This window comes from Ictalurus furcatus, chromosome 12, assembly GCF_023375685.1.
Source record: "Ictalurus furcatus strain D&B chromosome 12, Billie_1.0, whole genome shotgun sequence".
Classification (NCBI taxonomy): Eukaryota; Metazoa; Chordata; class Actinopteri; order Siluriformes; family Ictaluridae; genus Ictalurus; species Ictalurus furcatus.
In genome coordinates, this window is record NC_071266.1 from 24,928,364 (window position 1) to 24,954,232 (window position 25,869).

At 42.0% G+C, this 25,869-nt stretch overlaps 2 protein-coding genes across 4 annotated transcripts; both read right to left on the minus strand.

Annotated features, from left to right (window-relative positions):
• Positions 1–4,464: 4,464 nt before the first annotated feature.
• thap7 (THAP domain containing 7) lies at positions 4,465–11,416 on the minus strand. 3 transcript variants are annotated; one of them, XM_053638270.1, is made up of 5 exons: positions 11,000–11,416; positions 9,454–9,533; positions 8,737–8,892; positions 8,407–8,523; positions 4,465–7,842 (listed from the first exon to the last, which is right to left on the minus strand). In XM_053638270.1, exons 2-5 carry the CDS (start codon positions 9,531–9,533, stop codon positions 6,489–6,491), a joined length of 1,707 nt encoding a protein of 568 aa, XP_053494245.1. In that variant the 5' UTR covers positions 11,000–11,416; the 3' UTR covers positions 4,465–6,488. The 3 variants fall into 3 exon arrangements, with proteins under 3 accessions (XP_053494245.1, XP_053494244.1, XP_053494243.1); XM_053638269.1 differs by lacking the exon at positions 11,000–11,416 and having other exon boundaries at positions 8,737–9,263; positions 9,454–9,547; XM_053638268.1 differs by lacking the exon at positions 11,000–11,416 and having other exon boundaries at positions 8,737–9,534.
• Positions 11,417–11,931: 515 nt separating this feature from the next.
• On the minus strand, positions 11,932–17,398 carry s100v2 (S100 calcium binding protein V2). Its single transcript, XM_053638272.1, has 3 exons — positions 17,282–17,398; positions 15,129–15,260; positions 11,932–13,104 (listed from the first exon to the last, which is right to left on the minus strand). Exons 1-3 carry the CDS (start codon positions 17,291–17,293, stop codon positions 12,934–12,936), a joined length of 315 nt encoding a protein of 104 aa, XP_053494247.1. The 5' UTR covers positions 17,294–17,398; the 3' UTR covers positions 11,932–12,933.
• Between the last annotated feature and the right edge of the window lie 8,471 nt (positions 17,399–25,869).

Consider the following 25,869-nt stretch of genomic DNA (forward strand, 5'->3'; position numbering starts at 1 on the left):
AATTGCAATCTACCAAATTTTTAAGTCGAAAAAGAAAACATCCTCTTCTCTGAGTTGTAATTCAATGTTAGTACTATTTTTTTTAAAATAATAATAAAAAGCCAAATCACACCAAAATAGTTTTTGCGTAAAGACAATCATAACATAAACGGACGATGCTCTCATTTCCGCCTTTACAGAAAACACATTTCAGGTCGATATCTTTACAAATCTTTGCAATTACATGCTTTACAGGATAAACATGATGAACAATCTTAAATGGTACCGCTTTCATTTTATTGGTGATACAAAAGCGTCTGGAGATTTTAAAGGTCTCTTTCCGGCGGACATCTTGAAACTGTGATCTCCAAAATCCAGTGGCTAAAGGAACAGTGCAAATATGGCAAATTGTTCTGAGATCATTATTATTCTAATTTTTTTTTTGTCTTTTAAATTTATACCATCCAGTTTAATCCAGTTATATTATTCCGAGGGAATGGCATCGATTACCATCATATACTGCTTGACAGGAATGTAAAATAAAAGCAAAAAAAATGTTTTCCTTAAACCAATGAACTAAAAAGAGAGAGATATTCTGGTGTATAATGGGTTTATTCTTCCAAATTAAGCATTTGTGAGGGGAGGAACTGTGTTTGTATGAAATCATCCACAGTAACAGTGCCTGTTTATGAAAATTGGAAAGTTTTATGGGAAGCTTGTTAATATTATAATAACAATTAAGGAGAAATTCGATACCACCTACTTCTCCAAAAATAATATTATGGATATAATACCATAATTGATCTTTGGAGCGAATATAGCTTTGTATCCATGTAATTTTAAATATATTTCTATATTTAAAGAGCGCTTGCATGAGCTCTTCTTATTTTTTCGGTTGAAATGTGGATAACAAACCCAGCATATATAACGGCATACCGCCACCTACTGTACAGGAGTGTGTAATATCAGGGTTTTACATTCTTCAGACACACTTTCTTTGGCATCGCCTTTCCCTTTTCTCATTTAATTTCAGTGCCCTCTTTGCAATCTCATCTGCTTTCTCATTACCCTCTACACCAACATGAGCCTTTGTATGCTTCACATCATTGTAAATATTTCCAGCAGTAAATCATCTCTAGATGTTTCTTTCGAGCTCAAGCTACTAAGAGCTGCAGCAGCGTCTGAACAAATTACGACTCCCTCAGGCCGTACCTCTTCTATCCATTGTAATCCTAGGATTACGGCAACTATTTCAGCTGTGAGTACAGAGACTCTATCGTGAATTCTTTTGCGTATGACAGCATGAAACTCCGGTATATACACTCCTGCTCCTACATGCTCACTCCCTGGGTCTTTAGATCCATCAGTAAATATTGGCATGTAATTAAAAGAATTCCTTTTCACATAATCATGGACCAAATATCCAATATTACCTCTTCTCTCTTCTGTTCCACAAGATGAAAGGGTACTGGGAATATCCATGGAGGGATACAGTGTTTGGTCCATAGTCTAACCTGTTTAGACCGTATTCCTCAGCTACTGTATGAATATTCCAATCAAATCCTTGACCTTTTCTTTGTTGTGCATATTCCCAACAATCACACAGCACCTTTACAGCAGGCTGTTCCTCTCCAGATCCTTTCAACTCAACCCAATATGCCTATGATAACTTTGAACGTCTTAGATATAGTGGTAACTCGACAACATCCACCAGCAATGCATTAGTAGGCGTGGTTTTAACCGCACCAGTACTGAGTCTTAGCACTTCGGAATTTTGTCAAGTTTTTCCAATGCACTTTTGGCTGCTGCGCCGTATACCATACACCCATAATCAACACCCGGCCGTATTGAGGCCCTATAAATATCCATAAGTGATGAGAGAAGTGTCTGCTCCACTGATCTCGTGAGATTCGGTACCTTTTTACATTTTGTTTCAATCTGATTAATATGATTCCTCCGTATATGTTTCTCATCAAACCACAACCTAGAACTCTGTTCCCCTTTCCATGTTTTGACCATGTCGTTTGAGCTGTACATTATCTGGTCTTTCCTTTCCTTGCCCTCGCTTCCTTCCATTGATAATCAGTCAGGTTATCCTGACTGAGATGGTTTCTTAGAGTTCTGAACGCACGCTTTCTTTCTTTAATAGCGTTATTTTTATTATTATTTTTTTTTTTCACATTCGTCGTTCCACTACGAAACTGTTTTCTTTCCCCCCCTTCGTTGTGCTCTTAGGAATTTCCCCTCTTCATCGTGCTCCTACGGACGTTCAAGGGGACGTTCACAGGACGTCCAGCGGCCAATCGGGACGCTTAGGGGACTTTCGCTGAAATGAACACATTCAGTAGCGTTATGACTTGATATCCTCTGACGTCCTCGGAACGTCCGCCAGCGAATGTTATAAACCGAACCGAATGCGGACTTAAGTGGACGTTCGTGACGTCCCGGGGACGTCCCCTGTTTGCTGGGTACGTATATAACGCTTGACGGCTCCGTTTTCAAATCGTCGATGATCGGTTACATCCAGCCGCGGCCGAAGTCGAACACACCTATTCATTCCTACTCATATTTACATCTATACATCTTTATACAGCCATACTCTATTTATTTATTAGATTTTAAGCAATTTATTGAGTGAGCTTGATGCTCACTGTAAACACTTAATTTATTGAAAAAATAGAAAATAAGAACTGCAAAGGACAAAATGGTGACAGAACGGTGAAAGAGCGCCTCCTAATGTTGTTCTGTCCATTACGCACAGTAACTCTGGGCTTCTCAAATACAACTGTTTGGGCAAATGAACCCAAACAGACGTTATGAATGGTCTGTGACCCCAAGCCTTGACCACGCCTACATCTTTTACATTCCAGATGTATAATATACGACCACTGTAACATTTGAACATTTTATTATGTTAGTAACATACATACGTGGAAAAGACGTGACTAAAAACCAAAGGAATATTCCTTGCACCGACTTACCAGTCCAGCGGTAACATCCAAAACATCCCCGTCCATCAGGTTTACAAGTTGAACTGTAAAATGTTTAGCAATTTTATGCACAGCAACGTTTAAAAAAAACCCCCACTTTCCGCCACCGTCGTGATTGTTGTCATGATCTGCACCTTAATTGGACCTTCCGACCTCGCATACAAAAGTATTCCCTAATCCCTAAACTCGAACTGTAATAGGAAAACTAGTTAGTGTTAGTATTCAATATTAAGGGTCTAGTGTAGTACATAAGCACGTGATTTGAGACACAATGCTAGTTCGTTTAATAACGTGACAGTTCTAACTATTAACGCACGAAATCCACGTTCAGTATTTCTAATATTAATTGGTCAGATAAATGAGTCAAACAAAAGTGAGTTTCTTTTACGACCCCACGTGGTGTCACTTTTATAGGGCGCCATTACTTTTGTTTGAACTCAGTGGCTAGTCTTACGTGTTTTACTTTCACGGATTAAGTTTTAGATTGTTCTCTTTTGAGTCATTGTGCCAAGACTGCGTTTTATCTTAAATTTGATTTAAGGTGAGACACTACAGGTAAATCTAGTACTATTTAAAAAACAAACCAAAACAATAAATATCTTTGCCAGTCGATTGTTTTTTTTTTTTTTAAACTGGAACGTCTTAAAAATGAATAATTGCTTATTCAAATGAGGCGGTATGGAATTAATATGCATAGATTTGCATACTTAATAATAATAATAAAAAACATAGATTTGCATACTTCATTAACCCCCCATAGATTTGCATACTTCATTAACCCCCCCATAGATTTGCATACTTCATTAACCCTCCATAAATTTGCATACTTCATTAACCCTCCATAAATTTGCATACTTCATTAAAACCCACACAGATTTGCATACTTAATTACCCCCCATAAATTTGCATAGTTAATTAAACCCCCCATAGATTTGCATACTTCATTAACCCCCTATAGATTTGCATACTTCATTAACCCCCCATAGATTTGCATACTTCATTAACCCCCCATAAATTTGCATACTTCATTAAAACCCACACAGATTTGCATACTTAATTAAACCCCCCATAGATTTGCATACTTCATTAACCCCCCATAGATTTGCATACTTCATTAACCCCCCCATAAATTTGCATACTTCATTAACCCCCCCTAGATTTGCATACTTCATTAACCCCCCCTAGATTTGCATACTTAATTAAACCCCCCATAGATTTGCATACTTCATTAACCCCCCATAGATTTGCATACTTCATTAACCCCCCATAGATTTGCATACTTCATTAACCCCCCCTAGATTTGCATACTTCATTAACCCCCCCTAGATTTGCATACTTCATTAACCCCCCCATAGATTTGCATACTTCATTAACCCCCCCATAGATTTGCATACTTCATTAACCCCCCCATAGATTTGCATACTTCATTAACCCCCCCATAGATTTGCATACTTCATTAACCCCCCCATAGATTTGCATACTTCATTAACCCCCCCATAGATTTGCATACTTCATTAAAACCCACACACATTTGCATACTTAATTAAAACCCCCCTCATAAATTTGCATACTTCATAAAACCAAAAACCTCTTCACCTTGTTAGAATAAAATGTTTATCTCATGGTGAAGTCACGCTCAAATGTAAAAGCCTTTTTGGTTGGAAAATCATTTCTTTATTGTTCCTTCGTCATCATTCACTCCTCTTCATCTTTGCTCTGGGTTCTCTGGTTTCCTCCCACCTCCAAAAAAAACACGTCGCTACGTGGACTGGCGGCCCTAAATCGCCCCTACGTGCGAATGTGTGTGTCCGATTCACCCCAGATGCCCATTGTTCCAGGGATTCACCGCGACCCTGATCGGGATAAAGAGTTTACCGAAGATAAATAAAAGAAAATAAACAGTTAGAAATCCTTCTGCATATGGATCGTGTATACTTTAGACAGGTATGTGATTAACTACAGGTTCAAAACAATTCTTCCTCATCATCCGGAACACTTATTTCTACAATAATACTTAATAAGCAACACTAATTCTGGCTTGAACTACGGTCGCGTGCGTCTCTCGGAGAGGAAAAAGGAAACTGTATTTTACAATTCGTCTACAAAACGAAAAGGAAATCAGAACGCTGAAGCGATATCCAGTGTGTGCGACTTGTAAAGTACGTAACGAGGTACGTAAAGATAAAGGGCATCGGAACGTTATTTCCTCGGCGAAATGAGAACCGAACAAAAGTGAAGACGTTGCTCATGAAGAACGCATCAAAACTTTTATTTGTAAAAAAAATTCTAATAATAACAATAATAATAATAATAATAATAATAATAATAATAAGTTTATTTATGAATGAAAAACAAGTGCTCAAAGAGGGACATTAAATCATTTGTTCCAATATAGTACATCCTCCAAAGTCATCTTTTCTTTTAAATCAGCCACACACACACACACACACACACACACACACACACACACACACACACACACACACTTATCCACATTGACAGAAATTCTGGAGAGAAAACGTATGATCTATAATTACAGCTTGACTTAAGGTCAAATTATGAAAATAAGTTAAAAAAAATTTTAAAAAATAACAAATCTTGCGAGTAATTAGTAACCTTATATCGCTCGACAAAACTAGGCTTTGGAACACTTCCTAAAATACTGCATTCCGAGTATTCCTCTTTCATACTGACGAATAACGACGACACCTTGTTCACCAGATTGAACGAGTTCACGCTACATATCGCTTTCTTTTTTTTCGCTGAAGTCACAGCCGCGCTACAGAAACGGCCGTAAATCAGTTCGCTGTTAACCCAGCCCTGTCAGTTCTTTCTTAGTGACTCATCAGTAAACACCTAAATATTTGTGAGCTACTCGCTAGCTTGGGCGTTACATACTATGAAGTATTTATGAGAAGCCAGATACGCGAATATTAGAGCGAGAGGTTGTTATCGTCGCAGTAGCTACGCGTCGTGAGCGAGCTAGAAGTCACGGACGAAAACACGATGGACTTTTAAATGCGAGTAAAAAAAAGTACGTTAACTCAACGTACACAAATTAAGTGACGTACACTCACTGTCCAGTTTATTAGGAACACCTTTAAACCTGCTCGTCATGCGTTTAATGAACTCGTTAGGTCATTTTCGCCTTTTTCCAGTGTTGCAGTTTGAGAATCCCGGGCCTTCCGCAGCTTCAGGTTCCTGTTCTTGTCTGAGACGAGTGGAAGCTGATGTGGTCTTCTGCTGGAGTGGCTCGTCCGCGTCAAGTTACAACGTGTTGTACGTTCGGAGATGCTTTTCTGTGCACCACGGTCGTAAAGAGTTTACGCGTTGCTGATTGGATAACTGTAATGAGCAGGTGTCTCTAATAAAGTACGCGGTAAGTGTATGTCATGATTATTTCTCCAGATAGAACGGAGTAAGTTATCGTACAGGAAGTAAGCAATAGTACGTTAAATAGTTGGTATGGTTAGGCAAATGACTGAATGAATGAATACATAAATAAATAAATCAGCATAACTAATCGATAAATTCACTGCTTAGCTGCAGCTGAAACCCTTCCAGATGTTCCTTTAGTCTCTGCGTGACGTCTCCACCCACCAGCGTGGCTCGGACGTTTGCCTGCTGGTCATTTTTCAGCGCGGTATGACTCAGCCCCATGTCGTCGCTCTGAACGTTTAGCCCGTCTCCTTGTTCGCTAACCACGTGCTGCAAGGTTTCTTCCGTCACCAGTATCGAATGGGTTTGCTGAATGGAGCCTTCTCCACCAATCCTGCTCTTCTCTTTGGTTTCAGAAGACACAGGAACCAAAAATACATGACACATCCCATCTCCTCCGTCCTCGCTCTGGGTCACGCCGATGTCCGTCGTTGACGTATCTGGATGGAGAAGGCCCAGATCGGGTTGCAGGAGGTGGAGGTGCTGTAGCTGAGGCGAAGAAGTGACGTCTTGGAACGTTGCTGTGGATTGCGTAGGTCCAGAAAGTGCATGCATCTGCAGGAGCATTTCAGGCTGAGGGTGAAGAAGGGTAAGCTGCTCAGGATTGATGTTCTGATGCACGGGAGGTTTCGATTGGCCCTTTGATTCTCTTAACACGCTGGACATGTTCCTTCCTCTTGCTCTTCTGCCTTGGAACGCTGTGCTTCTCTGAGATCCCGCTTGATCCCTGCCTTCTTTGGCTTCCTCGTCCTCTCTTCCTCGTCCACAATAAAAACAGCAGCCTTCCTCGTCTTCCACGCCATCCCTCAGCTTAGCAGCGTGTTCCTTCCTCCAACTTTCCTCTGTAAGAAGCTCCATTTCTTCCCCTGTGCCCTCTATCTCACTCTCTTCCAGCCCTTCCAGACCCCTGTCCTGTCCTGGTCTGGCCAGCTTCCCACTCTGACGAGCCCGACTCGACCGAGTTTGGCTTTCATGGCTCTCCTTCCTTCGATCTTGAATTTGAGATAAAGTCTGCTTGAGTCTGCTCTCTTGGAGGCGCAGCATTGTGAGTCGGAGACGGTTTTCCCGGCGACGAGCGGCCCTGAGCAAACGCAGCGCCTTTTCCAAATTGTCCGTGGCTTTCTCATAGCGTTTCCGCCACTCCAGCGGGCAGAGCTGCGCGTAGCTGTGCTCCTTGGCAAGGTAAAAGCCGGGAGGTGGAGGGAGGCGCCTCATGTAGCGAGACGGGGAAGGTGGAGTAGTGGGGATTTCCGTGGGTTGATCAGGTGCAGATTCTTGTAAAGGTAAAGATAATGGAGCGACGTTTTCATTTTTATGTTCTTCTTTGGTTATCTTGACGCTCTCAGCTTCTTCATGTCCAACAATGTGTACCAGAGCCACTTTAATCTGGGTCTCCTTACTGTCTGAGCTCTCTTTATCAGCTCTGGTCGTGGTGCTGGAGAGAAATTCATATCAAACAAGCATGTTCAGACAAATCAGTGTTCTAAGAGTTAATGTTTCTTATATACGCAGTATATCATCATCGACAGGAACTAAATGATAGGACTGATCCGTTGCTACAAATACACACAGTCATCTGTAAAGATCTCCATTAAATACTAGCAGAATACTACTGTGTGTTTCGCTCCTTCTCAAAAGGTGAGCTGTTTCACCGAGATATGACGCAACGTGATTCAATATTGTGCAGGAAGTTTAATTAATGTTTAACAAAATAGATTTGGGGCTGTGGGAGGACACCCCTCCTTCACCTAGACGGACGGACACAACGGCCACGCCTCTTTCACAGAGACCGACAGGTCACTGGGGCTGGCACAGAGGCCACGCCTACTTCATATGGGCTGACACAGGGGCCACGCCCACTTCACCGAGGTTGGCACAGGGGCCACGCATACTTCACCGAGGCTGGCATGGAGGCCACGCCTACTTCACCGGGGCTGACACGGAGGCCACATCTAGTTCTAAGCAGTTTATCTGTGTGTGTGCTGGAGCTGAGACGTACCTCAACTGTCTGTCCTCATTCTGTGTTTTTCCTCTTCCTCTAGAGGATTTGCCTTTATGCCCAGAAGGGATTTCAACCAGTGTGGGCACGGCATCATCTTTCAGTCTGCGATATCCGCTGTAGGATGAAAGAGTAAGATAAAACAATATCAACACCTCCATGTTGAGTATTCTGACTTCATAAGTCACGTTTTCAGGAGCCTTAGGTGCGTTTCTTCAAGAGGAACTAGGATAACGTTTTAGTTCTTGCTCCACTCCTCTTTCTCTTCCGTCTCTCTCATTCACACACACACACACACACACACACACACACACATTCTGAAACACACACCTGACTCCGGAGAGTTCGAAGCTGTCGGGGGTGAAATGTTTGGAGCAAAAATAGATGTAGTCGCTCTGAGGCTCCCAAAGCCCTTTTCCTCCGGGACCTTTGCGCCGAGCATTGACAATCCAGGTAGTACGGCGAGGGTTTCCCTTCTTTGGCAACCTAAACATCATTAAAATCAAATGAAAAGGAAAAAAAACAAAAGCATATTGTGCCAGCATAAAGACAAAGACTGTTTCAACTTTAAAGGGAAACTCCTCCCCAAAGCACATTAAATATGTTTATATTGAAGGATTTCTGATGTGTTTAGTGATTCTGGTTGGTGCTGTATTTTCGCTATTCCTGTGAGACGTTAGCAGTTGTGTGCTGCTCTGATGTCACATGGAGACGTTCAACAAGACGTTCAAGGCGAAGATGTTGGCGAAAATGCTGCTAAAGCGCCGCTGCATCGCTCTCTTTAGGTAGAGGTGAAGCGAGGGATAAATCCCACTGCACCACTGGTAGTCAAAACACGTGTTGGGTAATGTACGCAACTATTGATCAAAGTGAAAATAGACCAACATTTCGATGAAAGAAGTTTCCATGGAAACCCCCGCCCCTCCAAATCAGTTCACATGAAGGTCACACGCTTGGGTGGATTTTTCCTTACAAGTACTCGCATTAAAATCTATTCGTATCAATTCAGAAATGAAAGACATAAGTAAAGTAGCAGCTCTCACTCACCTGTGAAAGGTGACTCCAGCGAAACGAGCCTCTTTGTTGTCACGTGACTTGCAGCCAGTGACAGAGCAATGTCTGGGCATCTAGAGGAAAAAAACAAGCAAAAAAACAAGCAAAAACCCCCCCCAGTATGCCTAAATTTAGTTTAACAGAACAAAATACTGACAGTTTTAGTGTCAGTTACGACACAATAGACAGTCCCTCTAGGATTTTGTGATTTTCGCAGACATGAACCAAATCAGGGAAACTCCGCAATATTCGGAGGAGCTCGCAATTTTTCATAATTACCGCAGATATTCTGCAGAGCCAGGTCGAGACGCGTCATGTGACGTCATCACGACACGCACTCAGCCAAAGCCGTCTCGGATTCACGCGCGTCGAACGCGAGTACAGCAAAAACGGTCTCATTTACCAACAAACATCTCGTGCGATTGCGATTTCGCGTCATTTTCTACAAAATCAAGCATTTTTGGCCACAACAATCACAAAAAAAAACTCCTCTATGGACTGAATAGAGAGATATTTCTGTACATTATATAATTACGTACGTTAATTAGTTTGGTATATTCTTTACGCCATTACTGGTATGCTCGGGCTACGGATGTAACAACCCGACGATTTGGATCAACTCATCCATGCAATGTTTCTTTTCTTTTTTCTTTTTTTTTTTAATAAAAGAATTTAAATGAATCCATACAACAATCATAAATCAACTGTTATTGATCGCAATCGAGTATAAAAGCGATTCTTACTGAAGAAAGACAAAGAAGTGGTGTGTTAAAAAAATGATTCATATTTTTAAACTGATGTAGAAATAATTCACCTGTAACTCTGACAGTTTTAAAACAGTCCATCTCTGCGTCATTATTCGTAAATTAATGCTAGGTCTGCCCCAGATTCTGTGGCCACGTATCAGTCCGAGGCTACCGAGTCATATTGGATCGGGGCAGATCCAGTGGTATCGTCGAATATCGAATCGTCGCCCTAAGAATCCAAATTGTATTGTATCATGTGGAAGCCTGAAGTTTACACAACTAGTCTGTGTTTTTCAAGACATTCTAATTAAAAACTGCTGCCACGTGTGTGTGTGTGAGAGAGAGAGAGAGAGAGAATGTATTCTAAATTTGACATAAAACCTGATATTCAGCACTGCGCCTTTAAATATAGAATACGCATGCGCAGTAACACATATTGCGTACTTCTTGCGCATTGTTGATGCTCACCAAAGCAGCGTGTAATATTTTCCTCCACGTTCCCCGGCAGCTTTTTAATCGATCTCGAATAAGTATTTGCTCGTTTCCACGTCACGGTGATGGACACGATCTGTAGCTGTAAATGCTTACCAAAAACACCTGTGATTATTCTGAAACCCGGTGTCGTTGCTAGCTGCGCTGCAGCACTGTTGTGTATATGTGTACACACATTACTTTCATATATTTTTTTCCCCACCCTTCGCTTTAACGTCCCGTTACAGAAATTTGAGTCTTTGAACCGCAGTTGAAATACAATACTCGCCATTTTGTCTGTAGAAGCGCATTTATAGACTTACCTTTCGACCTCACGAAGATGGCTGTCTTCTTCTTCCTTATACAAGCGCAACATGCAAGCCAGCCAATCAGAGTACGAGCTGGGCGTGACGTCACGGGCAGTCTCGCAGCAGACACTTTTTTTTTTTTTTTTTTTTAATCCAAAGCGATTTACAAACGAGGAAATACAAGCAAAGATTTATATAGCAGTGCTGTTGAATTCTGGCTTGTGATTGGTCAGAAGGTGTTGATTAATTTCCTGTAGCAGCAGCCTTGACAATAGTGCACCTGCCAATCACAGGTTTAAATCACTGCACTTGTACTCATGTTATCGTTTCTATCGGAACGGCTCATTTTTTTAGTATTAATATAATAAATGGATTTATGAACCAAGGAATAACGTACGGCGAAGATACGACGAAGCTCTCTGGAAGGGGATGTTTATTTAACGTCGTCGGAAGGAGTCTCCAGTGTCAGAGTTTACACGTTGCGGTTTCTCAGTAACGTGACAAGCCGAGGTTTTACGTCCTCGATTCGCTTCAGTCGAGGGGAGAAACGAGGCGATTGAACGAGTGTTCATAGCTGCTCGAACGTAACAGGACCTAGCTATTCTCGCAGACGTCCCGCAACGTCAGATGTAACCGTAAGAGGATAAAAAGTACAACGTGATGATTGTTAATCAAATAAATTCGGATCATTGTCAAACTGCTGTCCACTTTAATGCGGTAACAGTGACTCAGCTTCATAACACCGTCACCTCGTTGATTGTTTTCCTATAAACAGCAAGCCCCTGGATATTTCATTCCTCACTTGTTTACGCTTTGTGTGTGTACTGTAGTGGACCGAGAAGTCCAGCAGGTTTCACATCGCTGCGTCTGTTGATGTATCTGGCGGTATCTCAGTAGAATTGAGACCAAAACTAGGAACATCACAATATTGAAGACAGAAACAGGAAGATGATCATGGTTTGGCTTTAATTGTAACACATGTTTCAGGTTGCCATTTCATAGTAAGAGGAGAATTTCAAAAATATAAATATGAGAAAATGGTGTCAGAACAATACGTCCGAGGATGTATGAGCGGATTAGAGAATTTTAGGGCACTCGTATACACTAGAGGTCAAAAGTTCGGACCGGAATGAGTAAATGTCATTCGCTTGGCTTTAAAGGGATTTTTAATAACGAATCACTTGGGAACGTGTTGTGACGTTATAATGCCCAGAGATCAGTTTATTTCTGAATCAAAAGGTCTTCATGTAGTTCTCTTTCGCAATTTAGGCGGAATAAAATATTCCGGACGCTTTTCTCGTTCGCGTCATCGTTCCGTATACGCGTTATTTCATAGTGTTAACGTCTTCGTTATTATTCTAAAATAGTAAAAAAAAAAAAAAATACAAAAAAACGAGCAAGGGTGCACAAACTTTTGACTGGTAGTGTATTGTAAAAACAGGAAGGTGAGAACAGTGTTATTACACAAACACACTTAACACGTCACGAGGCATTACTAGTGTTACATGTAGAAAAGCGTTCAGTAGCAGTGTACTGATTTCAGTTACAAATATTTTAGAAAAAAAAAATAGACTTTTTTTTTTTTTTTATTGGTTTATTTTTATTATTTTTTAATTTTTTACAAAACTCCAGTTTCTCATGATTTAAAGTGATAGTACAGTTTTACGCTTGTTGTTCCCTTTAGACGGTGTCTACTTTTTTTTTTTTTGGTGACAGCTGGATAAAATGGCTTGAAGTCATGTTGGATTGCATCAGCAACATCATCAGGCGGAATATTCACTGGAATAACGTACGGTTAGTGTCGTGAGAGAGAGAAAAAACACGATGCTTAAATGAAGCGCGATCGAGAGAGAGAGAGAGAGAGAGAGAGAGAGAGAGAGAGAGTATGTTTTATTGGCTAGAAAATGTGGAAATCATCCCTCCGTGTTGACCTAACTGAAGAGCGGCGCTCACAGTAGAAGGCAGGTGCATTTGGACACTTTCTCGTGGCTCAGCAGGCCGAACTGAGACGTAGCCACGTTTTGGATCAGGCTCCAGAAGTGTTTGAAGGATATTCCCTCTCCATCCTTCACCCCCATCTGCTTCAGCACCTCCCCGAAGCCTGCGTCCGACCCTCCGGTCTGAAACGGGAAGAACCAACGACAGGACTCTTACTGTTAGTCACAACACCTTATCGTTTCTATAGTAACAACTTGCACAGGGACGTGTACGGTGGGCGGTGAACATCAAAAAAAAAAAAAAAATCTAATTGTTGATATGGGTTTCTGTTTAACATTTCTGGAAGGAGTCTCCAGTGTCAGCGCTTTGTAACAGTCAGAGATAAAGCTGTAACTTTATGTAAGGAAATCATTTTGTTTATGAATTTTGTTTATGAACGTTCATGAGAAAATAAAATCCTTAAAAAAGGTCCCGTGTTTTACTTTCTTGTAAATGGTTTATTTTCTTTCTTTTCTTTTCATTTATATTCTTTCTTCCTGTCTTTTCTTTTTTCTTTCTTTCTTTACTTTTATGTGCTTCTTTCATTCCTTCTTGTTTTTTCCTTTTGTTTGTTTGTTTATTTTTCTTTCTTTTTGTTTGCTTCTTTCTTTCGTTTTTGCTTTTTCCTTCTTTGTTTGTTTGTTTATTTCTTTCATTCCTTCTGTTTGTTTCTTTCTTTCATTTTTCATTTGTCATCCTTTCTTTACTTCTTGCTTTCTTTACTTTTGTTTGGTTCTTTTTCTTTCTTTCTTTCTTTCTTTCTTCGCTTCATTCTTTCATTTTTGCGTTTTTTCTTCTTTGTATGTTTGTTTGTTTATTTATTTATTTCATTCCTTTTCTTTGTTCATTTGATTTTTGCTTTTTTTTCTTTCTTTCTCTCTCTCTTTCTTTCTTTCTTTCTTTCTTTGCTTCTTTACTTTTGTTTGTTTGCTTCTTTCATTCACATTTACTTTTTCCTTCTTTGTTTGTTTATTTTATTCCTTTTGTTTGTTTATTTCATTTTTGCTTTTTGTTCCTTTCTTTCTTTCTTTTTGTTCCTTTCTTTCCTTCTTGCTTTCTTTACTTTTTTTTTCTTTGTTTCTTTGTTCTGCATCTTTTCCTCAGTCGCTCTGGGTTAATTTTTATTTATTAAATTTGATTCAATTTTAGATCAAGTTTTATTCTTATTCCTGTAAGCTCTACGAAATGTATAAGCCTCAGTGACCTTTTATAGCCGTACAGAATGAAATTACACGACGTCCGAATAACTTTGTTAAAATGCATGAAATTGTCCCCAGAACACACGACAAAACAGACCGTAAGTTCTTTTAATAACACAGACGAGCGGTTTGTGGAAAATATCAGAAATAATCTACAATAAAATAATCTCTGCGTTTCGCATGACAGATCTGGAGTGTAATAACAGCCCCGATTCTATACTTTACTATACAGACCTGATCATATAATGATTCTCACATTTCCGTCCTATTGACGGCTCGATTCCCTGAAGTGGGTGTGCCTAATGAAGGGTTAATAATGGAATCATTAAAAGAGTGGCAGATGTAAAAGGATGTGAAGGTAACAGTAAACAGTAAAAGTGTGTAATATTTTAGCGTAGGAGTGTTTCGATGCGAAACTAACGGACGTTCTTTAGTAACTCAGCAGTGAATGTAAATAAACGTGCTTTGTACTGTAGGTTAACAGAAATCTCATGCTCGCTCCTGTACCTCGTCCCTGCGCTGCGTGAACTGATCTGAAATCTGTGTTTCTGTATGGTTTCCTGTTTCCTGCCACGGAGTATTAACAGTAGTCGTATTGAATGTCACATTGAAGTGAAGTTGTGGTTTTATTCTGTTGGTTTATAAACCTGTTGCAAAACCAGCTGGGTTTTTTTTTCCCCCTTTTCCTTTCCTTTCCCGAAATTCCACGTTAGGCCCGAGGCAGCCTGCCGAAACATGAACGGAAACGACAGGCTCTGACTAAAGCAGCCCGAACTCCTTCCTCTCTCGGTTCGAGCCGTTTCCACCACCACCGTCTGACACGTGTTCGAATCGACTGAACCGAGGAAAGAAATTTTAAAAATCTACATAACAAAATGACAGCCAGGACCGGGTGGTTTAGAGTTTCCTAACAGGGATCTGCGGCCACACCCTGTGAGTGTGTGGTAAGAAGCTGGGCGTGTACTTACCTTGACGAGGTTGGGCAGCTGCGAGGAAAGGAGATTCTTGAATTCATCTACCTTGAGCGTGGAGCCTTTATCACCCGAAGCAGCGTGGAAGTTTGTGACCAGAGTGTTGATGGCCTTCTCCAGGTCTGAAAACTGAATGAGAGAGAGAGAGAAAGAGAGAGAGAGAGAATTTATCCTCAATTTAAAAAAATAAAGGAAATATATATATATATATATACTCTTACTTCTCCTCATAGATTGAATACAGTCTTAAAACTATTGACATTCAAAATCCGGCGCATCACCTACACGCCCATACCTGTAATACCTGTAAGTCGAGCCACGGCAGCCCCGCCCCCTACACTCTTTTTACCCACAGACACACCTGAGCCTGAAAACACCGCATCCTGCCATGCAGGGAAACGACAGGGCTGTTTAAACCAGTCGCGCCTGGTCTTCAAGCCTCACGCACATAGGGGTCGAGTCAGTTTAAGACCCGCTAGAGCTCGTTGAAAGAAGCCGTACCGATCCATAATCTAACGATTAACACGCGGCGTTTTGCCGGAATGACACAACAGTCTGTCTGGGGCTGTAACCGTATGAAAGGTTAATACAGTTCAAGTTATTGCAAGATTTGTAGGAAATCTGCAGCACGGTGTCATATCTGTCCCTAGATTTGTACGACTCGATTGAAGTTAAGGTTTGAGGTTAAACTGTCAGATGAAATAAAAGTCGCCTGGTGTTTTTCCAGCCTTGTCCACGTTGAGTGATCCTGTGCCATCTATAGCTCAGATTCCTGTTCTTGGCTGACAGGAGTGGAACCCGATGTGGTCTTCCGCTGTTGAAGCCCGTCTGCTACAACAGCTCACGTTTTGTGCTCACCACGCTTGTAAAGTGGTCTTCCTGTCAGTACGAACCAGTCCGGCCGTTCTCATCCGAGCTCTCTCATCGACAAGGCCTGCAGAAGCGGATGTCTTTTTTGTTTTTCGCACCATTCCGTGTCAACTCTACGGAGTGTGGTGCGTGGAAATCCCAGGGAATCAGCCGTTTCTGAACTACTGTGCCCCAAACAACCATGTCTCAGATGCAGACATGTATTCAAGGGCAGTGGTGGCTCGGTGGTTAAGGTGTTGGCCGACTGCTCAGAAGGTCGTGAGTTCAAGCTGCCATTGTTGGGCCCTTGAGCAAGGCCCTTAACCCTCAGATGCATGAATGCGATAAATGAAAGTCACTCTGGATAAGGGCTATTCTCTGTCAAAAATACAGTGAATGTAAATTTGACATGCACACCGAACGACCAGGCGTACGCGTGTTCCTAATAAAGTGGACACGATGTGCGGATTTCGATTGCGAAATCACGTTCGGTCCTCTCTTTATCTAAACTGACTGAAACACCCCATATTCTCTGTGTTCTATAAAGGAATGCAGATGAACTGATTGATTCCTCATGCTTTCCGTTTCCACACACTCTCACACACACACACACACTCACACGCGTGCACACACAATGGAGAGACGCCCAGTGGAGCATATGGCCTCAATTAACATGATTGGTATGAATTCAGCAAACGCACAGGGTCACATCCACTAAAAGGCTCCGAGACCGTTTCACTGACACTCCTTAAACCACCTCATCTCCATGCCATCTGATCAGCGCTTTATTAGATTTAAAAAAAAAGAGTAAATGTAAAAAAAAAATTTCTCAACACGCTCACACACACACACACACACACACACACACACAAAACCCCCCAGTTACGCAGATGAGAATCCCGACAGCGCTGTTCGTGTGCACGGTAACACTGATCCTCAGAGTTATGAGTGAGGTTTATCTGGTCCAGAGAGAATTCCTGGCATGCCTACTGCGGTAGACACGTAGCTAATGTTGACGGAAAACCGTGCGCGTTCAGGATCTGCGGTCTTCTCCGTAGCGTTCCGAAGACGATCCTCGTTAATAACGTGCGAAAAAATCGTTCTACAAAACTCGAGCTGGCATTAATGTCCGAAAAGAAAAAAGCAAAAACCCTGACATGACAACTGCGTGTCGTTTCTCGGATCTGGTAAACAACTTTCCGTTTAGCAAAGCAACCCGAAGACCCGTCGATCTCCAGGTAGACGCTCGTGTTTTTTTCTTCTCTAAAACGCACGCGAAAAAGCAAAAGAAAAGCCATTACCTGTTCCGCCATTTCAGCCGCTCCTTTCTCCTTCTCTTCAGCAATTTGGTGCTCGACCTTCCTCCGTTGCTGTCACATCTTGGCTGAGATCCTGAATCCTCCCACTCAGGGCGAAAAAAAAAAAAAAGTACAACCCACCACCTACAGTGTCAGTGTGCAGTGGAGGAGGGGAGAAAAAAAAAAAGAAAAGAAAGAAAAAAACCACTCCTGTAATTCGATGCTTGGGGACTGTAAAGTGGACAGGGCGGAGATGAGTGCATAGTCTACTATTTTCCCTTCGCTCTAGTGTTCCAGAGCAGAGCAGAGGACACACACACACACACACACACACACACACACACACACACACACACACACACACACACACACACACACACACACACACACACACACGCGCGCATACAGAGTTCCTCACATCTGGAAACTCTCAGCAGAAAGTTGGAACACATCTCAGTTGTTGTTTTGACAAGAACAGACTGACTGGAGCTGGGGATCTTTTGTGCGCTCGGAAAACGCCCGTCAGTTCGAGTTTACACCGAGATCGCTCATTAGATTGCGCAACTTAATCAGATGAAAGTCTTATTAATGATATTAAAGCAGATTCCGTTTCTGTGGCTTTATATCTGTTCGCTGGAACAGGAAAAAGACGCAGCCTGACGACACGAACGAACTACATGAAGTGCAAACGCAACACGTTTGTAAAACTGGTGAAGAGTTTTGTCAGCGTTGAATCGACCCCAGCTAGGCGGGGCTGGAAAGGAGAACGGTGTCCAAACTGATCGCAATGTCCCCGCACCCACACAATCGCAGGCTTGACAGTACATACAGGATTTCGCAGAGTTGTTGCGGTCTAAAATGCGTTTTTTTGTGGGGTTTTTTTTTTTGCAGGAAACTACTTGAATTGGCTAGGATGTTGGACTTGTGATCGGAAGGTCGTGAGTTCAGATCCCAGCAGTGGTGGCTTGGCACTCACGACCTTCCAATCACACCTTGAGCAAGGCCCGTAGCCGTCAATCGCTCAGTTGTATAAAAAAAGTCGTTCTGTATAAGGGCGTCTGCCGAATGCCGTCGACGGATTGGCGAAATCGCAGGTGCTTTTGCGGCGATGTTTGTTGATAAATTTGACTCTTTAGCTGTGCTCACGTTCGACGCATGTGACTCGAAGAGGCGCTTGATGTCGCCTGACGTGTCTCGGCTCAAATCGGCGGTAATTTTCGAACGATTTGGAAGCTACGCTGAACGTTGTGGAGTTTTCGCTTGATGTTGTGTTCGTGTCTACAATCGCGAAATCCCGGAGTTACTGACTCGATAATACGAGATCCTGTAGCGAAGCAGAAAAACTAAAACAACCGCCACGTAGAATACACTGTCAGAGGAAAGGTTGAACGTTTACGGAGTAGTTAAAGCTCAAGAAACTGAATCGAGTTAAATCCTTAAGAATTAGAAACTGTAAGCAATGAATAACAAATCAGAGATAAGCAGATTGTTTGGCATGTTTGTTCGATTCGTAGTCGCCTGGACACGTGCATTTAATAATAAATAAATAATAAATAAATGCACGTGTCCAGGCGACTATGAATGGTCTTGCTCAAAGACCCAACAGTAGCAGCTTGTGGGCTTGAGATTCAAGATCACAACCTTCTGACCATAGCCCAGATCAGTAAGCTGGGGTCAGGGTGCAGGGTCAGCCATGATGCTGTCCCTGGAGCAGACAGGGTTAAGGGCCTTGCTAAGTGGCAGCTTGGCAGCTTGGCAGCACCAGGGCTTGAACCTCCAACCTTCTTATCAGTAACCCAGCGCCTTAACCACTAAGCCACCACTACCCCCATTAGTGATGAGTAGATCTAATGGTCTTGCTCAAAGACCCAACAGTAGCAGCTTGTGGGCTTGGGATTTAAGATCACAACCTTCTGACCATAGCCCAGATGTGTTCACCAACCATATACCTGGAGATCCATCTTCCTGATGACTTTAGCTTAACATCTTTAGCAACCATAATCGTGTCCACCTGACCATCTAATCACTGCCTTAAGAAGTTCTTGATCAACTAAACCAGGTGTGTTAGATTTTGGATTGTCGAAGAAACCTGCAGGAAGGAAGAGGGTTGGTGACCACTGCTCGAGTCTCTGTGGCGCCCCAGACTGCAAACAAGATCATCGGCATCCAACAAATCAGCACGAAAAGTCCTGCCTGTCTGTAGACCTGTCAATCATGTTGCCTGTCATCCAGAGAGCCTCTCTCTTTTGCACTAGCATTCACATGCTCTAACCAAGGGGCTAATGTTTGTTCATCGCTAGTCGTGGCAGTTAAACGACATTCTGGTGTCTTTTTCCAGCGTGTATTTGTTTTTCAGGTGGCACGTGAAGCGTATTTATGACTCAGCAACTCAAAGTACAATACTGTACCTCCATGAATGTAAGATGGCGATGCTCACTTCATCACGGTCAGCGATCCAGCCAGCAAACGCGGTTTAAATAAACGAAGGCTAATGCTAACAACTCTCCGGGTCTTATTACACATTCATGGCGTGGCTTTGGAGGATTAACTGCACGTCTTCTGTTCCCATGTTCCGGTGTTTCAACTCTGAAGATGATTTTTTAACCATTTCTGGTTACATTTAATGTTAGGAAATGCCCACTTTAAGGTTTAATCAGCTGCGTCACACGACCTTCTCACTGATTACTTTCCTAAAACAGCACACCCTCGGGTGTTTTAGTTCTTGCTCCACCGCTTGTTATAATGATGAGAAACCAAGTTCCCGTCATGTTGTTTAGAATGCTAGGGTGTGATTGGGGGAGAGTTCGACGTAATCATGCAAGTAGCATTGCAAATGAAGTAACAGTATAATGAGCCAGCTGGCATTAGTGGAATTAGTTTAGAGAACCAGAGAATGGGATCAGAATATGAAGAAATAATCTTGTAACAACGGTGTGTGTGTGTGTGTGTGTGTGTGTGTGTGAGATATTGGATATAAAGACTGTAGTGGACTACATCATGCACTTTGGCTAGTTTGCGTCTTTAGGACTCTCCAGTTACTCTAACACACACACACACACACACACACACACACACACACACACACAGGGAGTAATCCTAAAATCCTACACAGTTCGACTCAAACGTTTGCCGAGCCCAAAAGTCTGGCACACTCACCCTCGCACGTTTAAACGCTCGATCTTGTGCAACATCATGTATATTACACACAAAAGCTACCTCGCTCTACAACTTCTGCGCAGTTATTTTCACACAGACCGCTTTCATGCTATGACAGGTTTGTGACACACACACACACACACACACCCACACACACACATAGTGGGGTGCAGAGAAATACGTTTCAGTTACACCCCCAGGCAGTCGCCGTGCTCAGGATCAGGTATGAAGTGTAAATAGAAATGTCGAACAGATTTAGTAAAAAGGGTTCGACTGCTTTTAAGTGTAACCGTTTTCCGAAAGCCGTGACGGTGGATCTGAGAGCAAATGGCTCTCAGAAAAAAACAACTGAACGTTTTCTCAGAATATTCGGAGTTTGAATCGGTTTCAGACCAAGCAAGATTCATTTAGAAGGAAGATGCGGTGGTGGAAGATTGTACTGATCTAGACGTCGTGGTGGCTTTGGGGAAACGTTCTATGAAGTATAATGTCTCCATTGCATGTATCTAAATCACAGGGAAAGTTCTAGTATTTTACATTCTAGTTAAAGTAAAAACATGCAAAACTGCATTGTGAGATATGGTCTCCGACGAGAGAGATGCCAAAGCAACCGCATCTACGTTAACATGTAATAAATTAAACTAGTTTTTTTTTTATTTAAAAAACCCACTTATTTATTTTTTTTAGTCAAAAAAAAACCAAAAAAAAAAACATTAAAAAAAGAGGTCTGACCAGCTGTGATGTAAGATTAACTTGTATTAGAATGATGGGAATTGAAGAGTATGGAGAAGGAAAGGAAGGGCTCATGAGCCATTGCATACCACATCATCTGTCAGACATGGTGGAGGAAGTGTTATGGCGTGGGCGTGTACGGCTACAAATAGAACTGGGTCACTGGTGTGTATTGATGATGTGACTGCTGATAGACGTATCAGGATGAGTTCTGAAGTGTATAGAGCTTTACTTTCTGTTCAGATTCAATCAGCAGTCAAATGCTGCAAAACTGATAGGACGACACTTCACAGTACAGATGGATAACGACCCAAAACCTACCACGAACGCGACCCAAGAGCTTCTTAAGGCAAAGAAATGAAATGTTCTTAAATGTCTGATGGACTCGAACCCAAGTGAGCATGCTTTTCACTTACTGAAGACAAAACCGAAGGCTGAAGGACCCACAAACAAGCAGCAACTGAATGCGGCAGCAGAAAAGGCCTGGCAACGCATCTCAAGGGAGGAAACTCAGTATATGGTGATGTCCATGGGTTCCAGACCGAGAGCAGTCACTGACCGCAAACGATTTGCATCCAAGTATGAAAAGTAATCCTAATATTTACAATTACGTTCGTTTGTCCAATTACTTTCGAGCCTGTGAAAATGGAAGGAGTCTGTAAAAATAAAAAGTCTGTAATTCCTAAATGGTTAATGCAGTATTTCTGTTAAACCCCTTGAATAACACCTGAAAGTCGACACTTCAATCGCAGCTCAACTGCTTCACTTCAAATCCGTCGTGGTGGCGTACAGAGGCGAAATCACGAAACTTGGTCTTGCCGCTGTCCGAATACTTATGGACCTGACTGTGTATATTGGTGTATGTTTGTTATTCAATAGCACATATCGAAACCATGTCAAAACAACATCCATCGCATTAGGAAAGCTAACATTTAGCTAACGAACGCTCGATTAAAACACCTTTAAGCAGAATAACTGTGTTCGTCGCGGTGTCTGTTGAACTGGCTCCTTGTTTACTTCAAATGATATTTACAATAAGCCTAGGCAAGTTGAGAAACTGAATAAAAAAAACAAAACATTTCTATATTGTTTCCGGACCAGAATTCTGACCAAAGCTGGCATTTTCTTTTTTCATTTTTCCCAATTTTCTTTCAATTTATCAAACCCCATCCGCCGGCCAGCTTTACAACGGCTACCACGTGAGGAAACGGATTCCTCCGAGATACGTGAAGCCAGCCGATCACATCTTATCGATTCTGCTGCTCGGGCTGCACCACGGGACAGCGTAACACCCTCAGAGGAAACCTCTATCTGCCCTCTTCCGCATACATGCTCTCACATGTCCACAATTGGCTCGTGTCGAATGCAGCAAACCGTGAATGCTGTTCTGTTGCGCCACTCGGGAGCCCCAACACTGGCTTTTGACCCTTCAGCTTGATTCATTCCTTCATCTAAAGTACGCGCTTTATCCTAGTCAGGATTTGGGCGGATCCAGAGCTTGGATCTTGGGAGTGCTGGGTAGGACACCAGTCCATTGCAGGACACCATGCACACACATGTTCATACCCAGGGGCCATTTCGAGTCACTGTTCCACCTAACGGCATATTTTTGGGAGGTGTGAGGAAACTCAGGAAACACCCTGGAAACGTTGGGAGAACATGCACAGGAACTCCACACATAGTTATTTTCTTAAAGTAGAGGTTGCGAAGTACAGGCAGAAGAAAAGAAAAGAAAAAAAACATTTTTGGCCGGTTGCCAGAATTCAGCTACAGTGACATCCGCCAGTTTTTCCAACTCAAGTTGAATAACTGCATAGTGACAGTATTACAGCTCAGAATATCTCCTGGTTTTACATTATTGCAGGTCAGAATATCTCCTGGTTTTACAGTATTGTATAATAAGTATCGTAAATAGTTTATGTGCATATTTTACAGCATGTACTTGAAACAGATCTCAGCGTACTGAAAGGAGCGACAGTAATTACACTGGGGAAAATTCACTTGCTATCACACTGATGACTCTCTCATTCATTATAATACTTTACTGTTATTAAAACCCGTCTCTCTCTCTCTCTCTCTCTCTCTCTCTCTCTCACCCTGTGTCTATGCCATTCCTAGGCATGCTCACACAAACACAGAAATGCTCATTGTGTGAAAATGTTTTGTACAGGATATGACTCAGTGAGTCTGGATTCTGATTCGAGTCAGGCTGTTGTTCAGCTCTTTGATGTGTTTGGTTGTCTCTGCTGTTTTAAAGGAAATTCCACCAATTCTATTCACACAGTTTTATCATGTCCTCTACCACGGGGCGTGACGGTGTATTGGTATGATGCCATCAATATATCGATAACATTATGCAGGCGTTTTTCATCCCGATACCCAGTCCATTTTAAATAACATTAAGGTGATTGGTTTCGGTGATTTCGGTGGTTGAGCCCAGCCAATAGCATCTGAGTAAGTTCATACCGTCTATAACGTCCATCATGGACAACCTTTCTCCAAGCCGCCAGAGCGCACCCTCCCCCAGTTTTCAATCACTTCCTTGGTTATTCTGCTCATTTCCTGTTCCCACATTATATAAGCACATAACCCTTAGTTACCTCGCGACAACATATAGAAAGGAGAGTCAAGGTAGGTGCGAGTATCACCAATATACCAACAGCTCCTAAATACAATTTTACAAAATGTAGAACTCAAAGGGGTTTTTTGGTTGTCTCTTTGGGTGGACCCTTAAAGGTTCTATGTAAAGTGTATACCTATGAAAGAGTGGGTTGAAGTAGAGCCTTTTTAGGCTCTACTTAATTTTCTAAGTCACCCTTTTAAGAACCCCTTAAAGAACGTTTTCTCTAGTATAGTAGCAACACTTTAAACAAACATAGTACAGATGATGTACATGAATGCTATCCGAAGGTAGCTGCGTGCAAAGGTGACGTGATTGTTCAAGCGAATATAATAATGTGCATTTTATACAACGACAACAAAATAAAACTTCCCAGAAGAGGAAAAATGAAATATGCTAAAGTCAGCACAAAATTATTGTGAACGTATGTTTTAAATCCCCTTCGAAGAAGGAAATGTTTGAAATCTGGCTCGAGTTAAGGCAACAAAAGATTCGAAAGAGACTGACGCCATTGCATCGACAAAGGAAGATGCGAAAATATGACGCTCAGAAAGATGACTCTCACGGTGACTGGAGAGCTTGGAAGAAAATTCCAGAGATCTCAAGACTAGATATCCATACAGATCAATTCACACACACGGTCAGACACATTCCTCGTGTACACGTCATTTGACTCGCCACTGCTTTTGCTAGAAGTGATGGATCTAAAGAGGAACACTAGAAGAGTTCTCCGCAGAACACGTTGTTCATGTTCGTATTCAGTACAGAGACGTTCCTCACTTGCCACACACACTTTGGATACCTGACTCATAACCGAGTCAGAATGTGTAATGTGTTACTTAAACTCAAAAGCTCTTGCTCTTGACACACAGCTACAGTGTTTGTTTCAGCAAAGCCACATGACAGACACTAACGGAACAAAGCTGAGGAATGTAATAAAGCACTCATGTAGAGAACATGTGAAGAATAACATGAGGGAGAATGTGGAGAATAAACAGTTGTTGCCTATTCATCTGGACGAGGTTACCAGAACCAATCGATCCAATTCCTCCTTTAACACTGGCTATGGAACTAATTCATTAAAGCTAGCAGTTATCAAACCCTTGATTAAAAAAAAAAACAAAAAACAACCTGACCTCAGCCCTTGTCATTGTAGCTCAGCAGTTAGGCTTATACTCACATAGGAATAACCTTCATAAAATCTATCAGTCAGGATATATGCCTCAGTAGAGTGCTGAGACAGCGCTGGTTAAAGTAGTAAATGACCTGCTACTGAACTCCAATCAGCGTTGTTTCCTTGCGTGTGTTGCTTCATTTTAGTGCAGCTTTTGAGACCATAGATCGTAATGTTTTTCTAGATAGACTAAAATAAGTGTTGGACAGCTCTGTCCTGGCTCAGGGCTATATGACGGACAACAAAGTTTACGATATCAACTTTACATAAAACAGTACGTAAAGAACATTAGACACTAAATGCTGAGTAACTACTTAATTTCGACAAGACAGAAGTACTTCTGCTAACAGGCAAGTAGAAGTAAGCTTTGTAATAGCAAGTCTGGATGGCGTTACATCATGTGCAGCTGGGCAGCATGGCTCCTCACTGCTGGTGAGCTGTCGTGGCATGATGCATCACGCACTCTGCCAGAAGAGAAGAGTGATTCTCACCGCTTGTGTGCCAAAGCAGTGCAACCCATGGGCATAAATATTCACGAGTTCGTTTACATATGCCCGGTGCTCCAGCTAGTAGAGTCAAGCTGATACGCATAAGGGGCGGGGTTTTTAAATGGCCGAAACACTGACGTTTTTACACAAAAACGGCGAATGACTTAACTGCTTAATGGTCTGTGCTAAATGAATTCATGTAAATATGTAGATTTGGTGTAGGGAGATGGGGGGGTTGTTGGGGGCAGGATCTTTTGGGGGTGAAATCATGACTCAGGCCCTGTGAAAATATTTTGAATATGAATTATCTCACGTCTTACTTGCTTAAGGTGAAGTAGGCTAATAATATATCCATGTCTCAACACCGATGACTTCAGGGTGTCTTTAATTCATCATTCCAAGATGAAACCATAAACCATGT